Source organism: Triturus cristatus, chromosome 2_2, assembly GCF_964204655.1.
Source record: "Triturus cristatus chromosome 2_2, aTriCri1.1, whole genome shotgun sequence".
In the NCBI taxonomy this organism is placed as follows: Eukaryota; Metazoa; Chordata; class Amphibia; order Caudata; family Salamandridae; genus Triturus; species Triturus cristatus.
Genome location: NC_140582.1, coordinates 810,458,680 through 810,480,031, shown reverse-complemented (window position 1 = coordinate 810,480,031; position 21,352 = coordinate 810,458,680). Strand labels below are relative to the sequence as shown.

Here is a 21,352-nt window from a genome sequence, read left to right as displayed (position 1 = left end):
GCGAACAAAGATCACACCAGGAAGTCGCAGAGAACAGAAGGCCAAAGAAACAGTCTCTCCGGACTTGGCTGTCCAGGCAGTAGTGCTTAGTAAAAGTGTGCAGCGAGGCACACGTTTCTGCCTAACAGATGTCTTGCAGGGGGACACCACGTCCCAATGCGGCAGTGGCTGTAGTCGCCCTGGTGGAATGGGCGCGCAGAACCAATGGAGCTTCCTTTTTAGCCAGAAAATAACAGAACCATTGGAAGATAGTTCCCTTGTGTACTGCCCAACCTTTTTTGGCGCCAACATAGCCAACAAAGAGCTGGTCATCCGCCCAGAACTGTTGTGTGCGTTTCAAATAAAACGAGAGCGCATGTTTTGGGTCCAGACGGTGGAGCCTCTCTTCCTCTCTAGAAGGATGCGGAGGTGGAAAGAAGGTGGGCAAAGTGATGGTCTGCCAGATGTGAAAGGCAGTGACAACCTTTTGCAGAAAGGATGGACATGTCCTGAGCACAACCTTGTCCGGATGGACAGACAGAAAAGGAGGTTTACAAGAAAGAGCCTAGTGCTCACTCACTCTCCTGGCAGAGGTGATGGCAACCAGGAAAGCAGTTTTCAAACTCAGCAGACGAAGAGGACAGTTGTGAAGAGGCTCAAAGGAAGCGCTCATAAAATATGTTAGAACCAGGTTCAAGTCCCACTGTGGTATCACAAAAAGAATAGGAGGGAAAAGGTGAGTGATGCTTTTGAGAAATCTATTTACAAAAGGGGACTTGAAAAGAGAGGGCTGATCAGGGGGCCTGAGAAAGGCCGAAATAGCACAAAGGCAGCCCTTGATAGTGCACAGAGCAGAGCCCTGCTGGGCCAAAGAGAGGGAACAATAGGACCTCAGAAAGTGGGGCAGAAAGGGATCTACAGCTTTCGCTGTGCACCATGCCACAAATGTTTTCCACTGCGTATACAGTTTTAGTCTAGGGATGCCTGGCTGCCAGAATCACATTACAGACTTCAGAAGGCAAGTCAAATGGAATCAACTGTCGCCGCTCAATCTCTACTCAAGGAGTTGGAGGTTGGACAGGTTCGGGTGGAGAACCGTCCCCTGGTGCTGCGACAGGAAATCCTCCAGAAGAGGCAGTCGGATTGGGGGATCCACACTCATACTGAGTAGCTCGGGTTACCAAACTCTTCGAGCCCAGTCTGGTGCCACAAGAATGACTTGGGCACGGTCGCGTCTGATCTTCAGCCTTCTGGGTAGAAGTGGTATAGGCGGAAAGGCGTACAACAGACCGCAACTCCACTCGCGATGAAAAGCGTCTCTGAGTGAGTGCCAAAGAAAAAAGTAACAGAAGAAATTCTGAAAGAGGAGCAGAAAGGGGATCCACAGCTTTTGCAGTGCACCATGCCACAAACTTGTTCCACCTGCAGGTGTATACCAACTTAGTGGAGGGCCGCCTGGCCGCCAGAAGTACAAGTTACTTACCTTCGGTAACAATGTATCTGGTAGAGGCGATTCTAGCCGCAGATTACTAAACGTAGAATTATCCCCAGGCGTGAGACTGCACCCGGAAAACTTTCTTGCCCAGCATCTCTGTGCGCCGGGGGGCGGCATCTCACGACTCCGCCCGACGTCCTCCGCGGGCGTGATGACAGCGAGGTCACATAAGCCCCACCCCGGCGCGCTGACATCAGTTTGTTTCGGAGAACTTTTCCACACCACAACTCGGAGCCATCACAACAAAACTGAGAAGAGCATGGGAAAAGTGTGCGAAAAAACCAGAGAAACAAAATAGAGAAAAAACAAAAGGTGAGAAACATCACCACAGGGCACCAAGCACCAGAAGGCGACAACAGCAGGCCAGAGCAGGAAAAGAGCAGAGCACCACTCTGAGGAACAACTGTGCAAGCCAAGGCGAAAACACCAGGTGGCAGAAAGCACCAGAAGACCAGAGCAGCGAAGCCATAGCAAGAAAAGCGCAAAGCACCACTCCGTGGAACCACCTTGCAAGCCAAGGCAAGAGCCATCCTGGAGGCACAAGCATGTGAAAGCGCCGTGACAGAAAGAGAGAGAGAGAGATAGAGAGAGAGTCGGCAATCACAACCACAAAGGGAAGGGCCACAAGCCCGGAACAGAGGAGAAACAGCAATTCATCCCCAGACTACCCAGCCAAGGATGGCCATACCTCCTGAAAGGAGCAGGAAGTCAAAGGACAGATAATCCATCCGCAGACCAGTGTCAAGGAGGGCCATAACCCCTGAATGGAGCCGGAGGTCAAAGGACAGGTAAAAGAACCCCTAACGAAGAAGACCGGTAGGGGACCAGAAACACTAACCACAGAGGGAAGAGCAAAAGTAGGCCCTCACGCTGGAGAGAAACCAGCTAGAGGGAAGCCTGACCGGAAGAAAACGAAGACAAGCCACCCAGAGGGAGGCGACTGCAGAAACCCAAGCAGAGGGTCCTCGCAGAACGGGAAGAAAGGGCAGGTCGTGAAGGAATCTGTGGCTAGAATGGTCTCTACCAAATACATCGTTACCGAAGGTAAGTAACTTGTACATCTGATAGAGACTACTAGCCGCAGATTCCTTAACATAGAATAGATACCCTAGCCATACCCAGAAGGGAGGAGGGCCTGCGAGAGAACCTCCCCACCCGGAGAGACACAGAGCCCCAGCAGGTCAAATGTCACAGGGACAAGAAGGGAAAGGCCAGGATATCCTAAGCCCCACCAAGTGAGAACTGCCCAACACCACGCAGGGGCAGTTGGATCGGGGGATCGAATGTCATACCGAGTAGCTCGGGATACCATACTCGTCGAGCCCAGTCCGGAGCCACAAGAATGACTTGGGCCCGGTCGCACCTGATCTTCTTCAGCACTCTGGGTAGAAGTGGTAAAGGCGTACAAAAGACCGCAACTCCACTCGCGACGAAAAGCGTTGCCTATCGAGTGCCGCCTTGGAACTTCCAACACGGAGAACTGCTGACATTGCGCGCTCTCTTAGGTGGCGAATAGATCTAACCAAGGCTCTCCCCACTGTTGAAAGAGACCTTGCGCCACGTCTGAGTGAAGACGCCATTCATGATCCATCATGCACCTGCGGCTGAGTTCGTCCGCCCTGGCGTTTAGTGAACCTGCCAGATGTTGAACCACCAGGGAAATGCCCTGATGTTCCAGCAATGTCCAGAGCGGCAGAGCCGCCTGACATAGGGCCCACGACCCCACCCCGCCCTGTTTCTTGCAGTACCACATGGCGGTGGTGTTATCCATGAACACCTGCACTACTCTTCCCCGGACAAAGGGAAGAAATGCCTTCAATGCAAGTCGGATCGCCCGAAGCTCTAGAACGTTGATATGGAGCCGGGACTCCATCAGAGACCAGAGGCCTCTGATCTCTGCCTCGCCCATGTGACCGGCCCATCCCAGGAGGGACACATCCGTCACCACTGTGTGCTCCGGTTGCGGAAGGGAGAGGGATCTGCCAAAGACCCAATTCCGGTTTGTGCGCCACCACTGCAACTGTCTTGCAGTGCCCTCCGAGATCTGGCGGACTTGGACAGGTTCCCCTGGTGCTGCGCCCACTGGAACTTCAGGTCCCACTACAGTGCCAACATATGCCATCTGGCATGATCGACCAGCAGGATGCAGGAGGCCACGAGGCCCAGCAGCCTCAGGGTCAGCCTAACCGAAACCCAAGCTAGAGGCCGAAAGATCGGAATCAGAGCCTGAATATCCTGGACTCGCCGTTCGGGAGGATAGACCCGAAAGAGCGTTGTATCCAGAACCGTTCCGATGAAGAGGAGCTTCTGAGGGGAAATCCGGTTCGACTTCAGCACATTGATGGAGATGCCCAGCAAATGCATGAGGTCAGCCGTAGTCTGGAGGTGGGAGATGACTGCCTGGGGCAATCCCACCTTCAACAGCCAGTCGTCGAGATAGGGGAAAGACTGGAACCACTGATCTGCACAGATGAGCTGCGACCATCGCCATCACTTTCGTGTACACCCGAGGGGCGCTGGTAAGGCCAAAGGAGAGCACGGTAAACTGAAAGTGCGCATGGCCTACCGTAAACAGCAGGTAACGCCGGCAGGATGGGAATATGGAATTATGAGTACTGCAGATCCAACGCTACCATCCAGTCTCCAGGTTCGGGAGCAGACAAGACCTGAGCCAGAGTTAACATCTTGAACTTCTCCTTCCAGAGGAAGCGATTGATGTTCCAGTGGTTTAAGATAGGACGCAGACCCATGGCCATCTTCGGCACCAGAAAGTAGTGGGAATAACAACCACGACCAACTTCTGGAGCAGGAAAGCGCTTGATGGCCCCCCTTGGTCAAAAGGGCCACAACTTCCTGTTGGAGAAGCGCCAAGAGATCCCCCGAGGAAGAGGAAAAGGGGGTCATCGGGGGCCGGGTAATGGCGTCTGGCCACGTTTCTTTTCCTCAGGAGCCCCTGTGTTGGGCCTGAACCAGGTGCTCAAAAGAAGTTCCGGAGGGAGTTCGCGATAGAGGGCCTCCGCCGCCCTACGCAACACCACTGCATAACTTGCACCCTCCTCCGTAGCCACAGTAGGACTAGTGAGCATGCCAAGGTCAGGGGAGGTGTTGAGACCACTGGCATCCCCCAGTTCCTCAACCCAGTCCGGGTCATACTCACACTGAGCTGTGAGAGGGTCCTCAGGACCCTCCCATTCCACACGTTCCTCCTCAGGCTGCTGTACAGGCCGAACATAAGGAGGCCGGACATTCGGGTATAAAGTCCCCATCGGCGTCGGAATTGGCGTCGAGCAACGCTGTTCCGGCTCTGTGTCCATGTCGGGCTGACGTCGTCTGGTGCCCTGGGCGATGTCGGAGGTGGAGCCGGTGGGGTCGATGTCGGTGGAGTTGTAACAAGGTCAACCGGAGTCTACCGGGATCCAGGCCTGGATCCTAGGGGGCCCTGCGGTGCCGGGGCCGAAGCCAACAGCGATGCCGGAGCCACCGACAGTGAAGGGCGAGGACCCCCAGTCGGGCCAGCAGGGCCTGAAGGCGCGCCGGCGGGGCCCGAAGAGGCGGGCCATGGCTGACAGAAAGTCCTGCAGCTTGGCCGTAGTCGCCGACGGACCCGGGAAGGGTGGGTAGGCCAACGGGGACACCATAGGTTCCGCCGGAGCCACGGGGGAGGCACCACATGCACCCTCAGCCGCGACGGGCGAGGGGAAATCGTCGAGTGTTGACGCTTCTTCGACTTTTTGTGCTTCGTCTTACCTAACCCGGAGTGCTTAGACTTTGATCCAGAAGAATGATGGTGATGACTCCGCGACCGGTCCCTCGACCTACCACGGGACCGGGACCTGGGGCAGTGGAGAGCCGACAGCAGGACTTCAAGCAACTTTCGGGGCCGCTCCTGCAAAGTCTTCGGGGCCATGGCCCGGCAGTCGGGGCACGACTTGGGTTCGTGGTCGCGCCCCCAGGAAATGGAGACACACGCGGTGCGGGTCCGTCACAGACATCATCTGATGACATTCCACGCAAGACTTGAAACCAGGCATCCCGATCGACTCGAAAAGAAATAGAGAAAAAAAGCCTCAAAAACAGAGTCAAAATATGACTTGGGGTACTACTATCTCCAGACCTGCGCATGCTTGTGCGAAAAAAGAATGAACTGACGTCAGCGCGTGAGGGCGGCGTCTAAGTAGCTGCCGTAACGTGATCTCAGCGACCATGAAGCCAACGACGTACCCGCACGACGCCACCTTTCGACGCGCAGGGGTACTGCTGACAAAAACTTTCCGGATCCAGTCTGACGTCTGGGGGTAATTCTAAGGTAAGGAATCGATCACTATGTGTTTTTTTAAGATACCACTGACAACTGTGGTGCACTGAAAATGTTTTAACTCTACCCCTTTGTGGAGGCTCAGTCAATGACTGGGAAGGAGAATAAAGGGCTGGAAACCACAAGCCTAGGAAAGCAGCCTCTGCGGAACACTACGCACACTGTTGCAATTACTGAGCTATCCGAGAGTAGCATAGAGTTTGGCATAAGGAAGAGCAAAAAAATAACTCCGACCTGATAAAAATGATAATGGAATGGGGGGTGGGGAGGGGGGAGTTGGGGGTGAGATGCTGGCTTGGTATATGCTTCACACTTATGTACGTGGGTATTCCTGCACCAAACCAGACAACGCTTAAGGTGATTTTAGTGGCCTTAGAAAGCTCTCTATGTGGTAGCTGTGGATAGCAGCCTTCAGGCTAAGTCCAGAAGGAGTGTAAAGCAGCTTGTTTTACCAGAACATACTCTTATAGGTATATACCAAACCATATACTAAAATAGTGGTATGCGAACCATGACTTGAGTCAAGACTGTACCCAGAAGACAAAGAAGTGCCAGGGACCCAAGGAACCACTCAAGGTAAGTAACCAAGAGCCTTAGGGAGGCTGTGTTGAGAGTGGGAACACAACTGTGGGCTCAATGCAAGTCAATGGGCAAGTCGCATATATAATTTTAAAGACGGACCCTTCCCAGTGCACCCTGAAGAAACCCCATGGAAGACAGAAGGTTGGAGAGCCACCCCACACATGGATACCTTAGGAACCAGAATACCTGCCCCAGAGAAGCTGGGTGTATAGGTGTTAAGTGGCGTTGGAAACTGCCGTCGAACTCAATGGAGGACTTCAGGAAGATGCTGCAGCTGGAGGAAGTGAAAGTGTCTGGGGGAACCCAAAAGTGGACTCAAGATGTGAAGAAGCTGCAAACAGAAGGGAGAGAGTCTATGCAACTCAGGAGTGACCAGGAGACACAGAAAAATGCCCACCGATGGCAAGTGCTGCAGGGACACGGACGGTGACCTTGAAACTGCAGTTGTGTGGACCAGGCAACGCTGTGGAAGACGAGGAGCCGTACACTAGCTGCCCCACGTCAGATGTCGAGAGTTGAGGGGTCGGTGACAGTTGGGAGCACCAACAAGCCTTGGCAACTGCAACAAACGTGGAAGTTGAAGAAGGTGCAAAGATCATTTAGATAATCAGAGTATGACCCACATTACAGACTTTTTTTTTTTTTTTTTTTAAAGAACTTGCTCTGCCATGTCTCCTGCTCAACATCACAGATGTGGTTAACAGTATTTTAATTAATAATTAGAAAGCTTGGAAGATTATAATGCAAGAATGTGAAATAGAGTAATACCTTCAAAGCACAGTACTGATGTCTGTTTATCTGCATGTTTCGGTCACTATATCTGTCCAACGGGGTGAACATGATGCTGAAAGGCCCAGCCCAGTGACTGAACAACATGAAGAGGCTGTGACGCAAACTCTGCTGAGGAAAGATGCTTCTTCTTTGATGCACTGCAAACAAGGAACATTTTAACATCTCTTCAGGTCACATGCATCTTTGGAAACTGGCAGGTTAGCTTTTGATACAAGTTTCACAAATCAATAAAGTACTTATGAATTGTCATTTGTATTTTAGGTAAGAAACTTGCTTCTACATTTTTGTGCTTCACAATAAAAATAAATGCATTACTTTGAGACATAAGGGTAATCCAGCTATGAGAAGATATCTCATGAAACAGAGGAACTGGCCACCTGATCTGCTACTTCTTCCCATTCCAAAGAGATTGATTATGCATATTCTGAGTAATTGTTAAACTAGAGACATGAACTTGCCCACCCTGTTCACAAACATGTAGTCAATGTCAACAGCTTGTGCAAATTAACCCACGGCAACCAGGATTTTCATAATGAGAATGGATCCTGTAAATGTTGAGACATCAGTTTTAAGATGCTAGAGGTTCAGTTGCATTAAAGACCTCAAGTGAGCAGATATCTTCTTAAGCATAGACTAGATGTCATACTGCAGCAGTTGGGTGGAGATGGCCACCATTGTTAACAGAGCAGTATGCTCCTCCTGTACTACAGGATTCCTGACCCACAAGGTTCTCTACTCAACATCACAAGTGAGAGCCATAAAAATGAGGGGCTCAAAGTATTCAAGATGCTAGGGAGGATTTAGAGAAATTTATAGTGTAGACCGAGATATCCGCCCAGTCAAACGATGAATACAACAAATGTATATTGCTTCATAAAGTGATACTAAGAGAAAAGCCAAAAACAAGCACCACTGTTAAAAAACAAAGGGCACAGGTGGAAAGGAATACAGGAGACCTTTCATGAAATGATCCACAATTGACCCCTGACAAAAACACCAAGCTCAATCGAAAGGAGTCATGTGGGGAATGTAGGGCACAGAACAAAGGTCACTGTTCTGTTCAGATAACTGACTCACTGGAGCACCAGACTATACCGGTCACATAGCAGTAGACTTTGCATTCAAGAGTATGCAGGAATAGCCAATTCAAGGGATAAGCTAACAACATTCAAAGTGTATGTCAGATGAGTGCCACAGAGAAAATCTCACATTTTACAGCCCACAGCCACAGTGCTTTTGAACCTGCACAGCACTTTGCTGCCCTTTGGCTACTTGAGTTATACATACCTCAAATACAAGGATTTATGCATCCACAGCACAAGATCTAGCAAACAACTCTGCCCTGTCTGCTAAGATACTTCTCAATAGTACTGTTGGCTAAGGGAACCTTCACAACATGGCATGATGGAGTGCACAAAACGCCTTCAGGGCTAGGTGAATGCCCCACAGGCATTACACTGCCATCTCACCTAAATAAGCACCCCAGTCCAACAAGGACTCCATAACAGTGGCCTGCGATTGAGGAGGACAGAAGGGACAACAAACAAGGAGGATGGAGGGGCATATCCATCAATTCAACAATAGAAGTTTGGGAGGACCGAGCTTCAGATCTCCAAGCTAGCGGAAAATTACCTTTGACAACAGCACTGAGGCACTACTGGAGGGACCTCATACTACACCAGGTAGGTAAAGGGAATTGATGTGGAAGGAGGGAAAAACAGCAGGTTTGTGGTGGCAGAACCAGCAGGATGGGGTAATAGAGCTGCTGCTGGAAAGCTTATGGTCTACCTCTCCTGCGAAAGGAGAGGAAGAATTCATAGCAAGTTTACATCAGGTGCAAAGGTTTCCACCTAAAGAAAGTTGGTCTCTATAAAAACTGCAAAAGAAACAAGAAGGACGGGCAGACGAAAATTTTTGGGTCAGTCCAGAAAGTCCTATAGTCCTGGGCAATCTGCATGTGAGGCACAAGTTACTTACTTGTGTAACGATACATCTGTTAGAGACATTTGTTAGTGATAGATTCCTTACCTTAGAATATCCCCAGGCATCAGAATGGACATGGAAAATTTGTGTCAGCAGTACCCCTGCGCGTTGGTAAACATCGTCGTATGGCTCTGCGTACGTCGCGGGCATCATAGCCGCCGAGATGACGTCACCGGAGCTATCTAGACGCGCCCACGTGCGCAGACGTCAGTTCTGTACACAACTTTTCCGCGCCAGAAGCGCAGAGCCATGCCAGAGACCGACTACTGGTGCAATAGAACTAGGGCCCTAAAAGGGATGACCTGAACCCTAGAGAACAGTTCGCAGAACGGGGAGGATGGGTGGGTCGTAAAGAATCTATCACTAACTAATGTCTCTTACAGATATATTTTTACACAAGTAACTTGTGTATCTGAAAGAGACACGTTAGTGATAGATTCCTTACCTTAGAATACATACCCAAGCAATACCAACCCCGGTGGTGGCTTTGCGAAGTGAGATTACATCAGAAAGTCATGGAGAACTGACCGGCCAAAGAAGCCGTCTCTCCGGACCAGACTGTTAAGGCAGTAGTGCTTGGTCAAAGTATGCAACGAGGCCCAAGTGGCCACCTGACAAATGTCTTGCAGGGGAACACCGCATCCCAATGCTGTAGTAGCTGCTTTCGCCCTGGTAGAATGGGCGCGCAGCCCACCGGAAGTTACTTATTAGCCAGAGAGTAACAGGCTTTAACGCACAAGACAACCTATCGGGAGATAGTGCGCTTGTGAACAGCCCGGCCTTTCTTGGCACCCACTTAGCCAACAAAGAGCTGTTCATTCACTGGGAACTGTTGTGTGCGGTTGAGATAGAACGAAAGTGCACATTTTGGGTCCAGACGGTGGAGCCTCTCCTCTTCTCTTGAAGGGTGTGTAGGTGGAAAGAAAGTGGGCAGAGTGACAGTTTGCCCGAGATGAAAGGCAGAGACTACTTTTGGTAGAAAGGAGGGACGCGGTCGAAGCACAACCTTGTCCGGATGAATCGCCAGGAAAGGAGGTTTGCAGGAAGGAGCCTGGAGCTCACTCACCCGCCGAGCGGAGGTGATGGCCACCCGGAAGACAGTTTTCAGAGTCAATAACCGCAAAGGACAGTTATGAAGAGGATCAAAGGGAGCGCACACCAAGTATGTAAGAACCAGGTTCAAGTCCCATTGAGGCATTACTAAAGGAACAAGAGGGAAAAGGTGAGTAATGTCTTTGAGAAATCTATTGACATCTGGGGACTTGAAAAGAGAGCTGATCAGGCAGCCTAAGAAAGGCTGAAAGAGCAGAAAGGTAGCCCTTGATAGTGCCCAGAGAAGACCCCTGCTGGGCCAAAGAAAGAAGGAACAATAGGACTTCAGAAAGAGGGGCAGCAAGAGGATCATCAGATTTCGCTGTGCACCATGCCACAGATCTTTTCCACCGACAGGCGTATACCGTTTTAGTGGAGGGACGCCTGGCTGTTAGAATCACATTACAGACTTCGGGAGGCAAGTCAGATGGAATCAGCTGTCGCCGCTCAATCTTAAAGCAAGGAGGTGGAGGCTGGACAGGTTTGGGTGGACGACCATCTCCTGTTGCTGCGACAGAAGATCCTCCCGAAGATGCAGTCGGTTCGGGGGATCCACGCTCATACTGAGTAGCTCGGGATATCAAACTCTTTGAGCCCAGTCTGGTGCCACAAGAATGACTTGGGCCCGGTCGCGTCTGATTTTCTTCAGCACTCTGGGCAGAAGTGGTATAGGCGGAAAGGCATACAACAGACCACAACACCAATTGTGAAGAAAACTCCAACGCGCAGAACTGCTGACATTGCGCATTTTCAGTGGCGAATAGATCTAACCAAGGTTCTCCCCACTGCCGAAAGAGACCTTGCACCACCTCCGAATGGAGACGCCATTTGTGATCCAACATGCACCTTCGGCTGAGTTCGTCCACCTTGGCGTGCAGGGTCACGTCCAGAGGCGTAGAGCCTCCTGACATAGGGTCCACGACCCCACCCCGCACTGTTTGTTGCAGTACCACATGGCGGTGGTGTTGTCTGTGAACACCTGCACTGCTCTCCCCTTGACGGAGGGAAGGAATGCTTTGAGTGCAAGTAGGATCGCCCTGCGCTCCAAAAGGTTGATATGGAGCTTGGACTCCGGTGGAGACCAGAGGCCTCTGATCTCCGCTTCTCCCATGCGGCCTCCCCATCCCAGGAGGGACGCATCCATCACTACTGTGTGCTCCGGTTGGGGAAGGGAGAGGAATCTGCCGCTGGCCCAACTCTGGTTCGTGAGCCACCACTGCAAGTCCTGTGCAGTGCCCTCCGAGATCTGGACGTAATCGGACAGGTTCCCCCGATGCTGCGTCCACTGGACCTTCAGGTCCCACTGCAGAGCCCGCATATGCCATCTGGCATGATTGATCAGCAGAACGCAGGAGGCCATGAGGCCCAGCAGACTCAGTGTCTTCCTGATCGAAACCCAGGACCAGGGACGAAAGATCGGAATCATAGCCTGAATGTCCCGGACTCGCTGTTCAGGAGGATAAACCCGAAACTGCGCCGTATCCAAAACTGTTCCGATGAAGAGGAGCTTCTGAGAGGGAATCAGGTGCGACTTCGGCACGTTGATGGAAAACCCCAGCAAATGCAGGAGGTCGGCAGTAGTCTGGAGGTGGGCGACGACTGCCTTGGGCGAGCCCATCTACAACAGCCAGTCGTCGAGATAGGGGAAGGTTGAAACCCCTGATCTGCACAGATGAGCAGTGACCACCGCCATCACCTTGATGAACACCCGAGGGGCACTGGTAAGGCCGAAAGGGAGCACGGTGAACTGAAAGTGCTCATGGCCCACCATGAACCGTAGGTAATGCCGGTGGGCTGGCAGGATGGGGATATGAAAATAAGCATCCTGCAAGTCCAACACTAACAGCCAGTCTTGCGGGTCTAGGGCAGACAAGACCTGAGCAAGTGTGAGCATCTTGAACTTCTTCCGGAGGAAGCGATAGACGTTCCGGAGGTCTAAGATAGGGCACAGACCTTTGTCCTTCTTTGGAACCAAGAAGTAGTGGGAGTAACAACCACGACATACTTCTGGCGTCGGAACGCGCTTGATGGCCCCCTTGGCCAAGAGGGCCATAAACTCCTGCTGGAGAAGTGCCAAGTGTTCCCCCGACATGTGGTAGGACTGAGGTGGCATGGCTGGAGGGGTAGATTCCAAGGGGAGGGAGTAGCCCCTTTAGACTATTTGCAGAACCCACCTGTCCGAGGTTATGGAGCACCAGTGGGGAAGGTGATGGCGAATTCTGCCACCCACTGGCGTCAGGTGGGCCTGAAACACCGGACTAGGAAAGTTTAGAGGCGACGGCAGGGGAGGTGGTAGACTGACCTGTCCCGCTGCCACCGGGACCCACCACGGCGGGTCCCACATCCGTGACTGCGTTGAGACTGTGGCAGCGCAGCCTTGCGGGTCTGAAAAGAACGTACCTGGACGCCCCGACCTTGACCTCGAAAGGACCGAAAAGCGGACCCCGAGGGAGTACGCAGGGTGGCGAGACCCAAGGACTGAGCCGTGGCCCGAGAGTCCTTAAAGCGTTCCAGGCTCCTATCTGCCTTATTACCAAAGAGGCGTGTACCATCAAAGGGCATGTCTAACAGGGTATTCTGGACATCCCCAGAGAAGCCAGTAGTGCGGAGCCAAGCATAACGACGGAGCGCCACAAATGTGGAAAGTGCCCTACCGAACGAATCGGCCGAGTCAAGCCCACAAAGAATAGTACATTTGGCAGCATCTCTCCGTTCAGTAATGGCTTGGGAGAGAACCGCCCGTGCTTCCACAGGGCACTGAGGTAGCACCTGTGCCACAGTGTCCCACACAGAATGGGAATAGAGGCCTTGCATGCACGCAGTATTCACCGCCCGCAACCGAGAGCTGGCAGATGTGAAAATCTTTTTCCCAAATTGCTCCAGTTTCCTTGATTCCTTGTCCGGAGGAGCAGAAAGGAACGGCGAGGCAGAAGCCTGGACAACCTGACTCTCAGGCGTCAGGTGTTGTGTGCGAACGCTGGGATCGCCCGGTGCAGGGCAATGGCGGGGCGCCACACCCTTGTCTACAGGAACTCCCGTGTTAGGTTTAAGCCAGGTGCCCAACAGGATATCAGTAAGCGCTTCATTGAAGGGCAGTAACGGCTCCGCAGAGAAGGAGTGTGGCTGCAGGACCTCAGTTGGGAGATTGGTCCTGATCGGTACAGAAGGGAGCTCTGCCCTACGCAAAACCACTGAAAAATTTCCAACCTCCTCCGTGGCCACGGAAGAAGGGAACAGAGTACCAGGATGTGGAGAGAAATCCAGATCGACTCGACCCTCCACATCGCCTTCCCACTCAGGCTCATCCTCGCATTGAGCTACAAGAGGGTCCTCAGACCCCTCCCAGTATTCCTCTTTGTCCACCGGTTGCTGAAGAGGCCGGTAAGGACGAGGTGCCCTGGGAAACGGGATAAACTCCCCTCCAAGAAATGGGAGGGTAAGAAAACCAGTCCCGGTTCGGCGCCGTCCGAGGCGGTGCCGCGCCCGGCACCGAAGCCGGATCCAGGGCCGGCACCGAGGCCGGAGCCGGCGGCGCCGCAGGGTATGGTGCCGTACAAAAGGGGGTGGTGATGGACGGAGCATCAGAACCCATCACTCACACCCAATCAACAGATCTGGGTTTGATCCATCACAGTTCTTTAGCCCACTCTGCCACCCCAGTTTAGACATGGCCATATGCAAATCAGACTGACCCTGTGCCTCATGGGAACAGTCCAGCCCGAACTGCCAAGCCATGCCCTCCCTGGACCGGAAACAAGCTTCCTAGGACCAGTTTCTGGCATTATAGCCGTCTTCAGCCAGGCTTGCTTGAATCCAGTGGCAAAGTGAGCAAGGGACTCACGTCTGAGCATACCCTGCCAACTTATGGCGAACAAAGCGGTACAAAAGGGGGTGGTGATGGACGGAGCATCAGAACCAATCAAACACTCACACCCAGTCAACAGGCTTGGCAGTTCGGGCTGGACTGTTCCCATGAGGCACAGGGTCAGACTGATTTGCATATGGCCATGTCTGAACTGGGGTGGCAGAGTGGGCTAAAGAACGGTGATGGATCAAACCCAGATCTGATGACTGGGTGGGAGTGTTTGATTGGTTCTGATGCTCCGTCCATCACCACCCCCTTTTGTACCGCTTTGTTCGCCATAAGTTGGCAGGGTATGCTCAGACGTGAGTCCCTTGCTCACTTTGCCACTGGATTCAAGCAAGCCTGGCTGAAGACGGCTGAAACGCCAGAAACCGGTCCTAGGAAGCTTGTTTCTGGTCCAGGCAAGGCATGGCTTGGCAGTTCGGGCTGGACTGTTCCCATGAGGCACAGGGTCAGACTGATTTGCATATGGCCATGTCTGAACTGGGGTGGCAGAGTGGGCTAAAGAACGGTGATGGGTCAAACCCAGATCTGATGACTGGGTGTGAGTGTTTGATTGGTTCTGATGCTCCGTCCATCACCACCCCCTTTTGTACCGAAAGGGTATGGTGCCGGCGTAGCAGAGGCCAGAGGCGGCGGCACGGGACAAACACTTCAGACGGATTTGCGGGGCTCGAAGGCGCTCCGGAGGGACCCGGCGGGGCAAACAAATAGCGCAAGGCCGACAAAGGCCTGCTCCTCGTCCGAAGTCTCATGCGGGCCTGGAAAGGTTTGGTAGGCCGCAGGCTACGATGGAGGCTCCAGCGGAGCCGCGGGGGAGTTACCGCCTGCCCCCTCCACCTCGTCCCACGACCGGTGAGGGGTAGAGGAAGAGCGACGTCGCTTCTTTGACTTTTTATGGTGCCAAGACTTACCTGTCCCCGACTCTGACGAGCGATGCTGATGGCTCTGTGACTGGTCCCTTAACCTCCCACGGGATCGGGACCTCGAATGGCGCGGAACCGACTGCTGGACCTCCAACAAGTTTCGGGAACACTCCCGCAAAGCTTTCGGCACCATGACCCGACAATCGGGGCACGCCTCGGTGTCATGGGTGTGCCCCAAGCAGAAGAGACAAGTCGTGAGGGTCCGATACAGATATGTTTCGACGGCAGGCCCTACAGGACTTAAACCCGGGCCTCTCTATTGCACCAGGAATCAAGTACACGACAAAACAAGATTTCAAAAACCAAGTTAAAACTTTTAACTAGGGGTACCGCTTTCTCTCGGATCTGCGCTGCTCGCAGAAAAAAAGAACTGACGTCTGCGCGTGTGGGCGCGTCTAAGTAGCTCCGGTGACGTTATCTCGGCGGCTACGACCCAAGCGACATACGCGGGGACGTATGACGACGCCTAACGACGCGCAGGGGTACTGCTGACGAAAACTTTCCGGATCCAGTCTGACGCCTGGGGATATTCTAAGGTAAGGAATCTATCACTAACGTGTCTCTTTTAGATCTGTCCAGCACGAAACATGTTTCTCCTATGCAGTCTATGTTACAAAATACTAGATTCTGAGAATTACAGAGTTCACCTTTTGTGCTATTACTCTCTGCTATGCAGCCAGCATTGGTTCAAGAAAGGTCTTGTTGAAGGGCAAAGGAGGGTCTTGAGACGCAGAAGATCTCTGCATACAGCAGGGGCAATTCAAGTGGCTCTACTGCTTTATGTACAATAGCAGTTAATAAAGCCACTTCCTTGGAGGGAAGGACCGAAGGAAGGTGAACTTTGTCCTCTGGAAAATATCAAGGCCACTATCATTCTGAAGGTCCAGGTAAAGCACAATGTCTGAATGATAAGCAGCAAGGAGGATATTATCCTCCAAATAACTCTGGAAATCCATGATGGGCATATCAAGGCACATCTAATCTGAGCAAAAGAGTTATTCCAAGCATATAAATGTCTGGAATCTGGGCAGAGGATCAGCATGGGGCTGATACTCAGTAGCAGCTCTGATCTCTCTGGACACCCAAAGTATTCCCTCAGATTGTGAGGAAAAAATTAGCGCAGAGCACAGCTCCATGATCAAGGGACATTGCATACAAAAGCAAATGTCAGTAGTGACCGCACATTCGACGAGGTGGCTTTTATTGAGGCTGTGCCTAAACGAGACCCTGTTAAGGCACAGGGTCCGACGGAGCCATCAGAAAAGTAAAACCTAAAAGGCTTGGACCCATGTACCCCTAAAGACATCCCACACAGCCAAGCCTCAAGTAGAGAAGGATTGGTCCTGTGAATTCAGGAAACAGTTTTTTAAAATTCAGAATCGGCTCCCAGGAAGAGTCTGGCATTGTGGACTGGTGCTACCATTTCTCCCAAAAGAAATGGAACAGGAAATTTTCTTTGACTAAAAAGTAGAGCATGTTTTGTTTCATATTATGTTGTTTATGCCTCTTGTAAGTGGATCATTTGTAGCAGACTTGGACAAGGAAGTGTAAATATACCTTCTATTGGCCGAAGCAAAAGTTGGAGCTTTTCTTTCCCTAGTGGAGCATGGTGACGCAGGAGTTGCAGACCAAGGGCTCATGGTCAGGATTCAAGCATCAAATGAAGAGCTTTGTGGGTCTGGTTGCAAAATTGCACACTTGATTTGAAGGCCATTAACTCTGTGAAAACCGGGGAGGAGCCTAGCGCGCAACCAAGATGGCCGCGTAGGTGCGAGGCTCCCGAGGACCTCCGCGACCTCCTGAATTAATCCTGGCGATATCCTGTCCTTGTTGAGGGGACTGTGTTGGGGAACCGGAGCTGAGGCGCCACCCGTTTTTTGGGCTCGAATCGGACCCCGGACGCCGGTGGGAGCATCGATCGAAGGTTGTGGCCTTCTCCTCGCCGGCCCCCCGGATTGGAGTAGTGGGGCGATCCGGGGACAAAGTGAATAACAGCGGCGACCGGGGCTGGGCGACTGGCGTACCCCGCACTTTCACTTTCGCTTTTGCGCCCTCCTAGCTCTCAAGCGGGGTCGGACTGCGGAGCGGGGTGTGGTGGTGTGGCCTTGTCCAGGAGCCCGGCTGACCCGCCGGCGGTGGGTTGACCCGCGGTTCGGTGGTCGCCCCTGCCCCCCCCCTGGCACCCGTGACTTGGTATAGCGGCCCGTTTGGGGTGCTTGGCACGACGGTGGCAGAGCCAGCATGTCCACCAAACAAGATGGCGACCGGGCGAAGGTGAAGACGACCCGCCGTGGCACGGCGCACCAGGCCAACAGTATGGACCGCTACACGCTCCAGAAGGGTTCTCCGGAGACATCGCGTGCCTCCCCGGTGGGCCCGACGGAGGCATCCGCTCATCCGGTGGATCTGACCCTCCGGGACGTCATGGGCGCCATCGCAGAGATGAAGGCCTCGGTGGACCAGCGTTTCGACACCTTAGCGCAAAAAATAGACTCGGTCCTGGTGGATGTGAGCCTTGTGAGGGCAGACTTGTCCAAAACAAACGACCGAGTCGACTCCCTGGCCCACACCACAACGAGCCTCACGACAGACGTGGTGGCCCTCCAGAAGGAGGTGCGCCGGCTTGGCCAGGCGAGCGCCCTGATGGACCGGCGACTGGAGGACTCCGAGGGTCGGGCCCGGAGGAATAATGTCCGTATTGTGGGGGTGCCGGAGGGACGAGAGGCAGAGGCGGCGGATCTTTTCGTGGAAGAGTTGATCCTGACCCACCTCCAGCCCCGGGGGCTGAGTAAGCTTTTTGCGGTGGAGCGTGCTCACCGGGTCCCCGGGGGCAGACCTAAGACTGGTGCCCCGCCGCGGCCTCTCATTGCCCGGATTTTTAATTTCCGGGACAGAGATGCTATCCTCCAGACCTCCAGACAACAGGGACCGGTCAAGCTTGACAACATGGAGGTACATTTCTACCCAGACTTTACCCCGGCGGTCCAGAAGCAGCGGCAGAGCTTTCTTGGTGTTAAACGTCGCCTAAGGGACCTGAACCTCAAGTACTCAATGCTCTTTCCAGCTAAGCTGAGGGTAGAGGTGGATGGTCGCACGCACTTCTTTGACCGGCCCGAGGCGGCTGGGGACTGGCTGGACACTCTGCCTGGAGATCGGGGCCGGGGGGGCGGGGGGGGCGCGGCTGGCGAGGAGGGCCCGCCGGAGCAGAATTGAGGGGTGACTGCATATGCCTTGCTCTGGACGTTGTTCCTTCACCATTTATTGATTGCGTATTTTCCCCTCCTATGGAGGTCGTGCGGGGTCTGTTGGGGGCTTCCCTCCTCCTCTGGGGGACTAGTTAGTATTTTAGCTATGGGGCGACAGGCACACTGCACTTTGGGGGGGCTGTCTGGGCTCATGCAGGGGTGCAGGGAGGGGGGAGTTTTGTTGGGACCGGGGGGTGGGGGGGGTGTGTTGTTTGTTAGCACCGCAGGGCAAACCCGCTACTATGTTGTTGTTTCTAGGATGCTCGATGGGGGACGACCGATTGTTTCGACGTATGATGGGGGGTAGGGATTTGGCTGTGTTGTCATGGAATGTTAACGGCCTGGGGGATAGGATTAAGCGTGGTGTGGTCCTGCAGTACTTAAAACGTATTTCACCAGATGTTGTCTTCCTGCAGGAGACGCACCTTATAGGTAACTCCTTTCATGCAATGAACCGGCGGGGATATCGTTTGGCGGCCCATTCTGGCTTCACCTCGGGCTCGCGGGGGGTGGGTATTATGATCAAGAACTCGCTCCCGTTGGAGATTGATGAGGTGCGCCATGATGAGAGGGGACGCTACACGGTTCTGGTGGGAAGAATGGAGGGTAGAGTGTTTATCTTTATATCAGTGTACGTCCCGCCTGGGTTACAAGCCACCACATTTGCGGACCTGGGGCGCCTCCTTCTGGACCTTCCGAGTGGCCTGCTGGTGGTTGGAGGGGATTTTAATGCGGTAGCCTCTGGGTCTATGGATCGCCATCCCCCTAGGGACCTCCCCCGGGCACAGACGTGGCTGCCCGGCCTTCTGGACACGCTGGGCCTGGTGGATTGCTGGCGATTAAAGCATCCTGCATTGCGACAGTACACCTTCCACTCGGGTGCCCATGGTAGCCTCTCGCGGCTTGATTACATCCTTGTCCCGGCGGCCCACGCAGGGAGGGTGGGGGAGGTGCGCCATCTGGCGCGGGGTATCTCAGACCACTCCCCATTGTTGTTGCATCTCGATGTCTTCCCGAGGGGGGATGGCAGGGTGGCCCCAATCAATGCATGGTATTTGCGCGACCCCACCATTCGTGCTGATTTGATCAAATCCCTACAGCGATATTTCGATGAGAATGTGGGGTCGGTCTCTTCGGCCATCTCCCTGTGGGAGGCTTTCAAGGTAGTCCTTAGAGGGGAGGCCCTCTCCTTTATCTCCCATGCCCGGCGGCGCGAGCGGGAGGAGGTGACCCGGGTAGAGGCCGAGATTGCAGAACTGGAGGGTGACCTGGGAAGCGGGGTAACAGACGACAAGTTGCATGTTCTACACCTAAAGCAGGCGGCCTATCGGGCCCTCGTCACGGAGGCGGCCAGGGGCCTCAGTAGAGAGCAGCAGGGGCGATTGTATGATGTGGGTGATAAGGCTGGCAAATTGATTGCGTGGTTGGATAAGAGGGAGAGAGCGAGCCGTGTGGTGCCTTTGATTGAGAGTGTTGATGGTGCGTGTGTCACTGAGCCGGAAGCCATTGTCTCCTGCTTCGCGGATTATTTCCGCGAAGTCTACTCCCCGGTTTCCCCCTGCTCGGAGGCAGACTCCCATGCCCTGCTTCGGGACATCGCACTGCCCTCCCTAACGGTGGAGGACAGGGATTCGCTGGACGCCCCTCCCACCTCGGACGAAATTGCCTTGGCTATTCGCTCGGTTGCATCCGGCAAGGCCATGGGCCCCAATGGTATTCCCATCGAGCTCTACAAGCTACGCCCGGATGTGTTGGCGCCCCACCTGCGCGCGATGTTCCTGGCGGCCCACTCGCGGGGTTCCCTCCCGCCGGACCAGCGTCTAGCCACAATTGTGGTGATCCACAAGGAGGGGAGGCCCCGTGAACGGGTCACATCCTATAGGCCGATTTCGCTTTTGAACGCGGAGCCCAAAATCCTCGCCAAGGTGTTGGCCAACAGGTTGGTTGGCGTGGTGGGCGATTTGGTCCACCAAGACCAATCTGGCTTTATACCGCACCGCAACACGGCGCTCAATCTGCGGCGCTTGCACGGGGTGCTCGCGCGTGTCCCATTTGTGCGGGAGCCGGCCATCTTGGCGTCCTTGGACGCCACCATGGCGTTTGATACGCTTGAATGGCCATACATCTGGGCGATGCTGGCAAAATTCGGGTTTGGCCCGGGTTTCATTAGCTGGGTCAAATTGCTATATTCGGGCCCATTGGCGCAGGTGGTAGTGAATGGGCGAGTCTCGGCCCCATTCGCGCTGGGGAGGGGTACGCGACAGGGCTGCCCCCTGTCGCCTCTCCTGTTTGCCCTGGCCCTGGAGCCCCTGGCGGAGTGGCTGCGGTGGCACCCTTCTATCCGTGGTCTCCGCTGGACCCCCGAGCATGAGGACCGTGTGTCCCTCTATGCTGACGATATCCTTCTGTATCTCGCCTCCCCGCGTAAATCACTGATCGTCCTGGTTGATGTTTTGCGTTCATTCGGTCGCAACTCAGGCCTGGTCATCAACTGGGCGAAATCCTGTGTATATGTGCTTTCCGGGGAGGCTCCGGCCCTACCACGGGACTGTCCGATCCAGATTGCCTCCCAAGGTTTTCGGTACCTGGGTATCTATATCACTCTTGACCCGGAGGCCCGCTATGAGCGGAATTTGTTACCCCCCCTCCGGCGTTTGAGGGAGGACGTGGTGCGCTGGCGGCGTCTGCCGCTCTCGCCGCTCGGCCGAGCGGCCTTGTTTAAAATGATGTCCCTGCCACGCTTCCTCTACGCCCTCCAGAATACTATGGACTTGGTCCCGGCACGCTATTTCCGTGAGGTGGAGGGCCTCCAGCGGCGCCTGTTCTGGGACGGGAGGCCGCGCATTGCTCTGGCTAAATTGACGCTCCCGTGGTACGATGGGGGGGTCGCCCTCCCTGACATTAAACGGTATTACTGGGCCTCCCAACTAGCTGCAATTAATCATGGCCTTTACGGGCCCGCCTTGAACCCGGCATTTGAGATGGATAAGATGCTCCTGCCCGGTGGCGATTACAATCGAGCGCTCTACGCTGGCGCGCCCGACCCCCGTTTGACGGGACCGACGCGTGTCATGGTGC

At 53.9% G+C, this 21,352-nt stretch overlaps 1 protein-coding gene across 19 annotated transcripts in view; it reads right to left on the bottom strand.

Moving 5' to 3' along the window:
* The window catches only part of FRYL (FRY like transcription coactivator), a 2,516,714-nt gene that overhangs the window by 1,374,077 nt on the left and 1,121,285 nt on the right, over positions 1-21,352 (bottom strand). For all 19 annotated transcript variants that reach the window (XM_085642132.1, XM_085642134.1, XM_085642126.1 and 16 more), the window contains one exon: positions 7,140-7,300. In XM_085642132.1, the coding sequence (XP_085498258.1) occupies positions 7,140-7,300 (161 nt within the window). The remainder of the gene's footprint in view (positions 1-7,139; positions 7,301-21,352) is intronic.